Source organism: Curcuma longa, chromosome 12 (assembly GCF_044706935.1).
Source record: "Curcuma longa cultivar G26 ecotype Majalengka, Jawa Barat chromosome 12, ITB_CL_G26_1.1, whole genome shotgun sequence".
Classification (NCBI taxonomy): domain Eukaryota; kingdom Viridiplantae; phylum Streptophyta; class Magnoliopsida; order Zingiberales; family Zingiberaceae; genus Curcuma; species Curcuma longa.
In genome coordinates, this window is record NC_133872.1 from 9,323,046 (window position 1) to 9,336,130 (window position 13,085).

The 13,085-nt window shown below is 34.0% G+C and overlaps 1 protein-coding gene across 2 annotated transcripts; it reads left to right on the forward strand.

The window, feature by feature from the left end:
• Nucleotides 1–861: 861 nt before the first annotated feature.
• On the forward strand, nt 862–6,668 carry LOC141843528 (transcription initiation factor TFIID subunit 12-like; the record flags this gene model as incomplete). 2 transcript variants are annotated; one of them, XM_074731582.1, is given in 7 exon segments in its annotated part: nt 862–1,483; nt 1,709–1,858; nt 2,439–2,996; nt 3,241–3,315; nt 4,268–4,346; nt 4,427–4,491; nt 6,633–6,668. In XM_074731582.1, coding segments are annotated over 7 exon segments (1,542 nt in total), but the record flags the coding sequence as incomplete, so codon positions are not given.
• Nucleotides 6,669–13,085: the final 6,417 nt, after the last annotated feature.

Below are 13,085 nucleotides of genomic sequence, written 5' to 3' on the forward strand. Positions count from 1 at the left end.
GAATAATTTTGACTAAATTGATAAAGATTTTTTAATATAAAGTGCTCTCTATGTAATTTTTTTTTATCAAATTGAATTAAATCTTTTTATATATCATACCAACTATTTCCTAGTTGATATAAATTGTAGTTGCTACATCGTAATTGCTATTATATTATCGGAATAAAGATATGTTCATTGTAAACAATTTTTTTTTTTGACAATTTAGATTTAATTTTTGTGATGGTGTTTTGGGTATTTGGAATTTGTCTCCAAAAATGTAAATAAACATATTTCAATCATCAAAGTAAAAAAATTCATATAAATAAAAAAGGACAATGATGCGCTATAGATGGTAAGGTTATTGCCATGTGACCTAGAGGTCACGGGTTCAAATCCTGGAAACAGCCTCTTGCCAAAGGCAAGGTAAGGCTGCGTACAATGAATCCTTTCCCCGGACCTTGCATGGCTCGCTGCGTACAATGGATCCTTTCCCCGGACCTTGCATGGCGGAAGTTTCGTGCACCGGACTGCCTTTTTAAAAATAATCGACCCTATTTAGTGGGATAAAACTTGATTGTTGTTGTTGATGCGCTATAGAGAATAATATCTTTCTCGCTAAAGATGCGCGAGGTGTAAACCTTGTCCCCTCACCTTCCTACGATCCTGGTCCTAAAGTTGAGCACCTCCGCCCTAGAAAAACAATTGAAAAAAAATAAATACAAATATACAGTTAATCATGTAAATAAGAAAAATCAAGTAACAAGTTTGTAAATAAAAGACATTCGATAAATACAGGGCGAATTGAAAAGAAACGTCGGAACGGAAGTAATTGAGGGGTTAAAAGGAATTTCGCCCTCGCAGAGAGATAGAGATGACCTTTCCGCGTCCGAAACCTCGAGGTTGCTTGCACTAATCGGCCGTGATGGAGGATCCACCGCCGTCGGCCGCCTCGTCGGAGCCGGCACCAGTTGCAGCAGCAGCATCTGCTCCTAGTGAAGCTTCGCACTCCAACCTGTCGTCTTCTCCAAATCCTGCACAGCCACCACCCTCTACGGCCCCTCCTCCATCGATCGCCGCCTCTTCCACCCCCCAAAACCCTCCCCAGCCTCAATCTCAGTCGATTCCTCCGTCCCAACCACACCCGATTCCTCCTTCCCAACCACACCAGCCGATTCAGCAGCATCCGAGGCCGCCTGTCCTCCGGAATCGCCCCCAAACCTCTTTCCCTCACTTCGACCACCAGCTCCCTTCTTCTGCTACTCCGTCCACTTCCTCCTCCACCTCCTCCTCCGCTCCATCTGTTTCTGCTTCGCCATCAGTGCCAACAGCTTCATCACAAAGGGCCGGACTCGCCATTGGGGTCCCAGCTCATAGCCCTCAGATAAGGGCCCAGGAGTCTTCCGCAGCATCCTATCCCACGTTCGGTGCCTCTTCGTCCTTCACTCAGCCGTTCAGTGCGTTGCCACGCATGCCCGAGCAGTCCCCAAATGCCAATGCCCAGGTATACTTTCCATTTTGTCTTCCACTTTATTCTAGGAGTATGCCTTCCATTTTATCATGCAATGACATTCAGCTATCAGTTTCGACAAGTTGTGTGCCTTTGGACGTATTGATGGTTACTGAGAAGATTTTGTCCTTCTGATCTAAATTAGCTTCTTTTATGTACAAGAAAATAGTGTATCTATTTTTGTCTGGATACTGATTTTCACCCCAATTACCTTTTCAGGTTAGGCAACCAATTCAAGGGATTCAGAATATTGGAATGATTGGCTCTCTTAGTACTAGTTCTCAGATTCGACCAATTGGAGCTACTGGCCCTCCACAGCAGAGATTTGTTCAACCAACATCTAGAGGGCCAGCCTTTTCAGTTAATCAAGTAGGTGGAGAATTTACTTAGTCGAACAAATGAATCCATTGGGCATCCCTTTCTCAATAACCTTTTTGTACCATTTGTTCTTAATCAAGGGATTCCTTTGTTTGAGTTGGAATGTTTTGTTGGGTTGTTTTTGTCGTCATCACATTGTCAGCATTTCTTTTGTGATTTGTCAGTGAGTGAGACAATTGATTACAAACCTCATGCGCCAAGTGCCTAGCACCTATGCGGGTTCCTATGTTGGGTCTGTTCGCCAAGGACAACCCTTTGCTTCTTAGGTACTTAACTTCTCCTAGGCAGATTTTGTGGCTTAAGCAATGGTTTAGATTGAACTCCATCTGCGCAGGGGAGTGAAAAATGTTTGTCCAAATCACCATATTGCTTGTGATAATTTACAACGAAGAAATATGTGATATCAGATGTTGGATAATTATCATATGCCGTGATCTGGATAAGTTTTCATATGTTTGACTATCATTTGATTCCATCTTATGTAAAATTTTCTCGTTAGTTGTAAGTATTTTACTTTACTATGTGCTCTTGTCAACCTGCTCTCTTTTCCTAAGATTTTACTCTGGTACAGAAATTCCAAAGTTCTACTTTGATGAGGGGTCCTTCTGTCATTTCCTCAAGTTCCATGCCCTCGCTAACTCAACAGCCATTATCCTCACAAGGAAAGCAAATGCCTGCTACCTTGGCACCTTCATCATCTTTCAGACCCCAGATGAAACAACAAACAATTCAGCAGAGACCAAACCTGCCTAACTCTATAACGTCTCAGCAAATGGTAGCACCGCAGCAGCAGCAACAACAACAGCTTCAACAACACAAACAGCATCAACAAATGCCACAGCAAATGCAACAGTCACATCAGCAGCCACAACAATTCCACCAACATCATGCTTCATCACGCCAACCACAAGAGCACTATAGTCAGCAAAACCTACAGTTGAGGAATCAACAGCAACTGCAACCAGCTGCAAGGCCGCTTAGACCAGTCTCTAGTAAGGCAAATCTGCCAACATTGGTGCAAACTAATCCTGTGCAGTCAGCAGCTATCAATGCAGCTATCGATACAGATGCTGCAGAATCTGGAAATCAAATTCTCAGCAAGAGAAGCATCCGTGAGTTGGTCAACCAGGTATTCTGGCAACATTTAGGTCAATGGTTTTTACTATTGGGGATTTCCCTCCTTTTCCTTCATCCCTCATAATGAGTACCTTCTTTTGCATCAGTTGTATTCTGGATTGTAGTATTTATTGACAGGGGCCTCCTTAGTAGAATCATGGGGAACTCTTATCTGCTGCAAAAGCCTTTAGTTTGCGATAGCTATGACTTATTAAGCATGATTCACATCTACTTACTTTGTAATAACCTTTCTGCAGATTGATCCTTCAGAAAAGTTGGATTCTGAAGTTGAAGACATTCTTGTTGACATTGGTGAAGATTTCATAGAGTCTGTGAGTTACTAGTTTGATCTTGAGACTAATTTTTTTAGTTATGTAAATATGGCTATAAAAATAAAAAAATATCATTCTACTTTTCTTTCTTAGCAATATACTCTATACTTCAACTTGTATACCCAAATGCTATATTTTGATCTGGTTACCTATGAGAATACAGAATCAACCTTTGTGGATTGTTTATTAAGGTTCATACACAATACTTCTCTTGCCATCTCATTTTTTGTTGGAACATACAAAAGATGAGGTATGACATGTGAATATTTGAAAATATGCCAGGTTGATTTCTTTTGATGTTTGTTTGTATTATTTACATGAGATCAATCTGAACTGAATGTTGAAATTCTATTCCTTGATTCTAGTATGATAGGACCATTTTTTGTCCCTTCAATGGCTCATCAAATGCTAGCTGTTCTGCAAAATCATTATCAAAGTGTATACACCACCTTGATGAAATAAGATGCTCTATAAGTACCTGAGAACATTTGGTTTAAGGAAAAAAATGCAAATTTTGTGGGTCATGATTGATGACTCAAAAAGGCATCCACACTAAGCAGTAAGCACAACATTAAATCTTGCCAGTTTAGACCTACATCAGAATTTGGGCCACCAAAAAAATACCTCTTTACTTGCATCTGCACAGAAAGAATGATGGAACCTCGTGTACTAGCCAACTGGTAAGCATGATCACACAAACTTGATGTGTTTATTCTATCCTTTTTTATGCGAACACATCCATCAGAATGGGTGTATGTTGTTTAGCAAGCTGGCTTACTCCTTCAGAGATTAGTCAATACCCAAATACCCAATGCTTATCACTGATCATTGCAGATTTGTGCATGAATTAAATTGTGAATAAATCATATAAACATCAATCTTTCTGAACTGTCTTCCTTTCTTCATTATATATATATATATATTTTGGTTTGTGATTTGGTTTCTTAAGCAGATAACCACCTTTGCTTGCTCTTTGGCTAAACATCGAAAATCTTCTACATTGGAAGCAAAAGACATACTCCTCCATGTAGGTGAGCAACCTAGGGAATTTATGTAGCTTGTTTCTTTGAATTCCACTAGCCTCCTCTCAAATTCACATTTTCTTGTGTAGAAAGAAATTGGAACATTACACTGCCGGGTTTTGGTGGAGATGAGGTCAAGTGTTATAAAAAACAGGTATGCCAATAACATATTTATGAGATTAAGGGTGATGTTCCAATATTTGTGTCATCTTGTTGTTTAAATTAAACGCAATGTATAGCCATGAAAAGAAATATCATCTTGGATATGACTATTTGCTGGTTCACATATCTCAAATATGTTAAATTTGCAAAATCTTGCTTAGTGAGATTGAAAAACTAATCAGACATTTTGTCTTTGAAATTGCAATATGAATCTCTGAATGAATACCGAGTTTGATATGCTCATTCCATCATGCTCAACTATTCAAATGTCATGATGTTATATTCCCGAAATGGTTAGGAGATTGAAATAACTAACATTTTGTCATATTATTTTCAAGTAAGGAATATGGTTGCCTGAATGTACTTATACTTTCTTGGGTGTGTCCTCTTAGTTTGTTTTCACAAATGTTATGTTATATTCAAAGACTTGCTTAGGGATGTGAGATAAATCCATTAACATCTATCCCACACTCCAATCTGTTAGTCTTTCTTTTACTTCTTTGCAACAATCCATTTCTAGATACTTGACTGCCCTTTATGAGAGAAATAGATGTGAGAGAAGACAATGACTATTTCGACATACTTGATTGCCTACTGAGAAATTAATGCGAGAGAAGGCATTGACTATTTGATACAACAATACATTGAACCCTCAAATCACATAAAAATTTGGACAATGTAGCACGAAAACGCTCAAATACCAAATTGATAAAGAAAGTAGTCACTCTAATACACCACATGGTGTAGCACAAGTAGCTATGATACCAAATTGATGCAACACGAGAATGCTCTAATTCCAAATTAAACTCTTAATTCTCACAAAAAATTAGGACGAAATTAATCAACCAAAGGATAACTATCTCAACACAGAGAAAAGAACCTTTCTTACAAAGAGATTAATCGATGTGAACTTTTATTAACTAAAAACTGAATAATACACGTACAATACTTTTGTAGATTTAATATCAACTAAATTAAGAAAGAAATATCATTAGTTGGGAGCACAATAATCTTAATAAACTCTTACCACAACAAATGATACACATTACATTACTACCAAATGTAAACATATTCCTACCAAATTAAAAAATACTGAATCTTCAACACCTAAAATAAGACGATACCTAAACCAATTCCAAATTCAAATAGATCCATTTTCTTGTTTGCATTACTATGGTGTTGGAAAAAGGCATGGAGTATTGTGATAATAAAAAGAACTTTGTTTAATCAATCTAACAAGTCATTCATTGGTTGACAAAACAGTGTCTACTTCAAGAGTTCCTTTCACCAGGGTCTCAGGTTGATATGTGAATTTCTACGATGATTAGATCATTGAGGTAGTGTATATGTGGAGGAAAAAGAGCCAAACTGGAGATGGAGGGATGAGGATTAGTTATCTACTTGGATGAAAATAAAGAAATAAAGGAACTAAGGTGGGTCCCTTAGCCTATCTTTTACTCCAAAAATGATCTGTCTGATGGATTACATGGAGAGACAGAGGGACACAGTAAATGGACAGTATCTCTTTTGTTTATCAGTAGTTGTTGATCACCATTACCGCCCAACATCAGACCACTGCAAGATCATCACCAGTTGCTACCAATCATTGACAGACCATTGCTAACCAGTGGAGGATTTGATATTGCTGTTGGCCATCATTAAAACAAGGCCAGTCCATGATGGTTGCAGGATCTGGTTGGCAAACAACTGTCCACCATTGTTGGACTGTTGTTTGCCATCCCCAAACCATGGATGGATCACCACTGGACCAACACCACCCTATGGCCAAACCATGGCAGGTAGTTGGACTTTTGTCAGATCATGGTCAGATGTCAACCACCACTATCTCCTTTCCAAAGGGAGTGGGGACGAGGTTGAATAAAAAGGTTGGAGATGAAAATTTTAATTTCCTCTCCTCCCTTTCACGTAGACAACTATTGGTCACAGCTCTCCCTTCTTCTCTCCTCCCCCCACCCACTAGGACATATAGACTGATGGCCCTTATCTATGGTTAGGATAGCACATTAAAGTCTTCCTGGAACATTAGCCTTTGTATTCCTTTTTTATGTTACACTTTATTGTTTATCTTTTACACTTAAGAAGCTTATCCCAAATATTTGATTTTGATTTCAGATGACTAATGATATTCACAAGGAGAGACTTTCTGTGGTATGCATTCTTTCTATGCATATTTTTTTGTTAAACCTTATATTCACCTAAATATTATTACATTGTTACACTCAATGATTCTTAAAGTTCCTAGATAATTTGAGGTCTTTTTTCCCCATATCTAGATATTATTTATTCTCCACATAGTACAATATAGAACAGAAAGGTACAAATTTCTTACAAGAAACACCAATTACATGTGATGCCTTTAATACCAATTCATCAATACCACATCAAATAGTGCGTCATCATGTTACTTATGAAGTATGTTCCATTTCTTACAAATTTTTGTTTTGCTATCGAAGTAAATTGCTCATCTTTCTTGATAGTCTTCATGATTTTGAGTGAGTAAAAAATTATAGGTTGCAAGCAAGCCACACTTGGCTACACGATTCAATTAATATCAGCTAATCTTTCCATGTGGCTAATTGGATTATTTGGTCAACAATGGTTTTAATTAAAGAGGATAAAATGACCAGAAAATAGAATGAAAATGGAAAATTTTTCATATTCTTCTCCTGTCATTATTCCTTTACGATCCTCCATCTCTATTCTAATTTTGAATTTTACACACCTACAATCGCACATCCTTAGATGGTTGTTTCCTTATTGAAATAATTTCAAATCTTAGCTTGCTTAAGTTGTCTTTTCATCACACAATGCAAATGAAAAAGGGGATAAATCCATTTTCTTTGTTGATGATCCTAATGGGATTGCATGTCTTTGCTAGTGTTCTTAAAAAGAACATCCAAAAGATTAATATTGTAAAGTATTATTGATGGTTGGATGAATATAATGTGGGCAAAGATCTCTTTCGTTAGCCATACATGAACGGATCTCTAGAATTCATAAAATAAAAACAACAATAATTTTTAAAAATTTGTTAAAAAATTCTAAATTTTGAACATTGGATTTTGTTTACATAAGTATATTCTTCTCCTGCAAGAAGAATTCAACTCTTGACGAATTATTGCCATCTTTTTCTGATAGCCCTTTCCAACAAATGAGCAAAAGTTGCATTACTTGCATTTCTTTTGTCCTTCATGAATCGAGCATTAGCTTAATAATCTTCTTCTTTATGCCTTCCTTTCCAATGAATAAGAAAATGCTATGAGTTATTACAAGATGGAAACTTAATTTCCATATCAATTATATTCAATGTCTAGAAATGATTATGTTCATGATAAGATTGCTAGCAAGATAAAATAATTTACAAAAATATCTACATTGCAACCACATAACCATATAAAGCATATGTGATATAGATATACAATTAAATGATAAAAAATCTTATTTGGTTCATTTGAACCAATTCAAAATGAAGCAAATTGATATCCTATTTGATACCTTATAATTTTATAAAACAAAAGTGCTAAGTCAAACACTTGTTTTATAAATAATATGCACTCTCTCTATATGAGCTATTTTAAGCATTGATTAATTTGGATGGATATATTTTAGGTGTTTTAATTGAAGAATTGACATTATTTTAATATGAAAGGTTGAACTTGAAGGTTGATAAATTTATGTTATTATGTGCATACTAGTCGTGTATATATATATATAAAATATTATTTCACTATTTAATTGGATATGCCTCTGCATACCACATATGTACTATGGAGAATACTAACTCCATATTATTTGTGGATGCCTTTTGAAACCGTCACAATAAACAAAGATTTCAAGGTTGTAAATTGTCACATCTTGGGATATAATTTCCACTTAACAGGAGATACCCCACTTGGTGAGAATGTGATTATAAGAAATTAAGAGTCATACAAACAATTACAAACTCATAACTCAAGACAACCAAAAAGTTTAAAAAACTATATATATATATTTATATATACATATTCAAGGATTGAAATTTCAAGCCGTATCGCGTGATACGGGTGAAATTTTTCGTTCTGCCGACGGAGCGGCACTGGCACTGCGTTTCTGGTCGGGAGACACCGCCGGAGGCATCACCCGGGCTCGGCGACGCCTCCGGAGGCGTCACGCGACCTCGACGACGCCACCGGAGGCGCCGCCCGGGCCTGGCGACGCCATCAGAGGCGCCACGCGGACCCGACGATGCCTCCGCACACGGGTTGTGCGCGAGGCCGTCGCAGTTTTTTTTTTGTTTTTTTAAACTTAGGGTTTAATTGGGATTTTAATAATCAATTACTAGCTATATTTGAGGATAATTTAAATAGGCTTTATTAAAATTTATAAAATTATCTTATTATTTTTTAAAAATATTTTATTTTTTATTTTTAAATATTTAGATTAAATTTTTTATTTTAGTTAATATATTTTATATTTTAAAAATATCGAAACTATATCAGCACGGTACGACACGGTATTGAAACTGTATCGTTCTGATCCGGGACCGAAATCTCGACATGGCTCGATATTTTAAACCTTGTACATATTTATCATTTTTTTACAGAAAATCCAATAGTACCAGAAGACATATAAACAAAACAAAATAATACGCTATAATAACACCAAACATGGAGTTATCAAATCGAGGATCTTTGAGCAAGTCTAAGTACTAGTTGAAACCAACTATAACTTCAAAAGATCATCTTTGCTAGCAAAATTGAAGGATAAGGAAAAAAAATAGAAAGTGAATAAAAATTTACTAAGTGGGTAAAGAGAAAAAATGTACATGAATTTAATCTTGATTAAGAAATCAAGTAAATCACAATTTATATTACTACTACTTTATGTTCTCATATGAGTTATTTAATATGTATATATATTTATATATGTACATAATCAATTATTATTTTCTTTCCAATTATTTGTTAACATTTAGAGTCACAATTATTATCGTTATCTTTTATCAATAATTAAGATAAATTTTAATTATCTATTTCTTTTAAGTCTCTAATAATAAATATGTCAATAATAATATATCTCTAATAAATTAATCATCGATAAATCTATTAGAAAAAGAATAATTTGAGATAATGTCCTACATTTACATTTTATAAGTTAATTTAAACAACTAACCTAAATCAATTTTTTAATATGAGTTACACTAAGTTACTATATGTTAGTCTACATGTATGAGATATACAATATAAAGATACAAATAACATCTAAATCAACAAATAGCATGAAGAATAAAGCAATTCTAATGATAGGTATCAATTGAAGAGTAAATTAGAGCATCCATTTTAATCCCGTATCCTTGTATGAAATTCACAAGTGAATATGAAAAATCAATTTATTTAACCCTCAATAACTTTGATGCACTGTTGTAGTCCAAGCCTAGTGAAAATTTAGGCAACACGAGCCCAATGGAGTCTAATTTTAGGACAATGGTTCATGAAGTACTCAAAGTCCAAAACTTAATTTTTGACCAATCTACTATTACATTAATGTTTCAATTATCCATGAAGTCAATTAGAAGCTTTATTTAGTAGTCAAACTAAAGTCTTAATTATGGTGTGTGTTGGTAATTATGTTTTGCCTAAAGTATACATTGACGGTTGTGCTATGTTAAATGGGTATAAGGGTTGTATTGTCTTGGAACTTTATTTTGCTTTTTGATTTTCTATTCTTTGGAGGGATGTTTTAAGTATTAGACCTACAACGACAACAACAACAACGATCAAACCTTTATTCAATTAAGGGGGGTTGACTATATGGATTTTTTATGTCATTGAGTTCAATCCCCCATTATATCCTCATCTATATTTAAATGAATTTTATCTTATTTTATCATTGCTAATTAAGTCTGCTTTGGTCTTCTTTCTAGATTAATGTGTATTGCATGGCTTCACATTGCTTAATTGAGACATTTATTGCCTTTACCATCTTAAATGTGTACTTTGGAATTTTCCCTTAGTAGGTGCAACCTTTCCTAATGTTCTTATTTTTACTGTTAGTTCTAGTATGATTACACATTCATCTTAACATCTTCATTTTTGCAACTCTCATCATCTGCTCGCGTGCTCACTTCATAATCCAATATTCAACTCCATATAACATAGTGAGTTTAACCATCATTTTATAAAAATTCCCTTTAAATTTTAGAGATACTTTAGAATCACAAAGAACAACTGACTCCCTTCTCCATTTCAACTATTTTATTTGTGTCCTATACCCATTGCAAAAATGATCTTACATACTTAAAACTTTCAGTTACAAGGAACTCGTTATCTACTCTCTTAACAATTGTCTTCCTATGCCTTCTATATTAAATTTAAATTTCATATATTTTATCTTTATTCTACTAAGTCTAAAACCTAACTTTCAATATCTCCCACTAAGATTAAGCTTAACACTTAGTGTAAAATGAGATGGACTTAGTATTGTTCCTCAATGTAACTCTATTTTTATAGGAAACACGTCAGTTAATCCGCTTGGGGTCTTCATTTTATATATATTTCAATATATGTTATGTTAACACCTTTCTTTTTTAGAATTCTCTGCATAATTATTATCGGGACTCTGTTATAAACTTTTTCTAAGTTAATAAATACTATATGTAAATCTTGCTTTTCTCTATACTTTTTAATTGCTGAGAAGATGCATAATTTCTATAGTCAACTTAAACTTTTTAGGCATGAATCTAAATTAGATTTCGGCCACCTTGATCTCCTTAATTTTTTTAATCACTCTTTTCTAAAGTTTCATGGTATGACTCATTACTTTAATACCCCTATAATTCATAAAATTGTATATATCTTCTTTATTTTTATACAAGGGGACTAAAATACTTAGTCTCTATTGATTAGATATTTTCTTCATTTTCAATATTAGATTGAATAATTTCGTAATATATTCAATACTTTGTTCCCCTAGGCATTTCCATTCCTATTGGAAAATCATTCAGTATACTCGCTTTTTCATTTTTCATCTCATTTAACTCTTATTCTGCTTTTGAAATTTAATTCACCGATAAAAATTTAAATTTCTATATATTGATCTACTTAAATTTTCTTAGCTAAGTTAGTCACTTAAAACTTCATTAAAAAATTTATGAAAATATTTCTTTCATCACTTGTTTATTTTCTCATCCTTTACTAGTACCTATTAAATTCATCTTTAATGCACTTTATTTGGGTAAATTTTTTTATTTTTCTATCTTTCGCTTTAACTGTTGTATGGATATCTCTTTCCCCTTCTTTTGTATCAAGTTGTCGATACAAGCCTCTAAAAGTTTCATTTTTTTTACTTCTGTTTTCTTAGCTACTTTTTAAAGCTTTCTTTGTTCTTACAAGTGTAATTTATAGGTTATTCTTTTTTCCTTCAATTTTTTATTCTTCTTTATTCCACTACAAAGATTCTTTATAAGATGATGTCGTCCTTTGACTCACTGATATTCTTGGTCATTGTTTTCAAATTTGACGTCATCCTATTTCATATCATATTTGAATCATCATGTATTTCTTTTAATACTCGTGTTCCTACCCTTTCCAAAAAGATATTTTGCTTCCCATTCTATAACTTTTTTTTTTTTTTTTTTTTTGTTCCCATTCTATAACTTGATCCTAGTGGCATGCACATTTTCATTCTACTGATACTATACTTGGGGTACTTATCTAACATTATTAATCTATGTTGGGTGGATAAGTTTTCTCTAAGGATCATCTTAGAATCTTTACAAATATTTTTATTACTCTTTCTAGCAATAAGAAAGTCAAGTTGTAACCTATCATTCCACTTTTTTAAATGAACCAAGGTGTTCTCTTTTTTTGTAAAACATATTAGCTATTATTAGTTTATATGCTATCGTGAAATTCAATATGACATTACCATTTTCATTTTTTGTTACTAAATCATAGTCTCTATGTGCTCTATTATATTCTTTATCTTTTACTCTACGTGCCCAATTAGATATCCTTGTATTAAAAATCATCTCGTTTGTTAGAATTCTTCATACTTTCTTATTTAGGTCTTTCCAAAATCTATGGTTAGTGTCTTCATCTAATCCTATTTGAGGTGCATGTATGTTAATTATATTAATAATTTTTTTCTACTACTATCCTGAGAGTTATAATCTTATCTGTCTTTTTAACTACTCTTACTACGTCCTTTAACAAACTATCTATATTTATACCTACTTTAAATCTCATTTTACTCTTTTTTTTGTATCATAACTAAAAACATTCTCTATCATTTTTTACTCTTTCAAGTATTAGACCTACGGGGTAAGTTTTGGAAGGGTTATCTATTCATCTTTAAAAAAGAACAAAAAAAAACTTTGATTGTCACTTAGTTTCTTATCTCCTTGGAAGGATTCCTTTGAGTGACGAGTTATATTATAATTCTTAGCTTTAAGGTGGTGTTGCTTATCCTTAAGGTGGTGGATTCATTCTTATCATGCCATTTCAGATTACTAGATCGATATCATTGCTATCAGAGCCCCAAGTTTGTATTGTCCTTGGCCTCAATACTCTTGTTCTTACCCTTTCC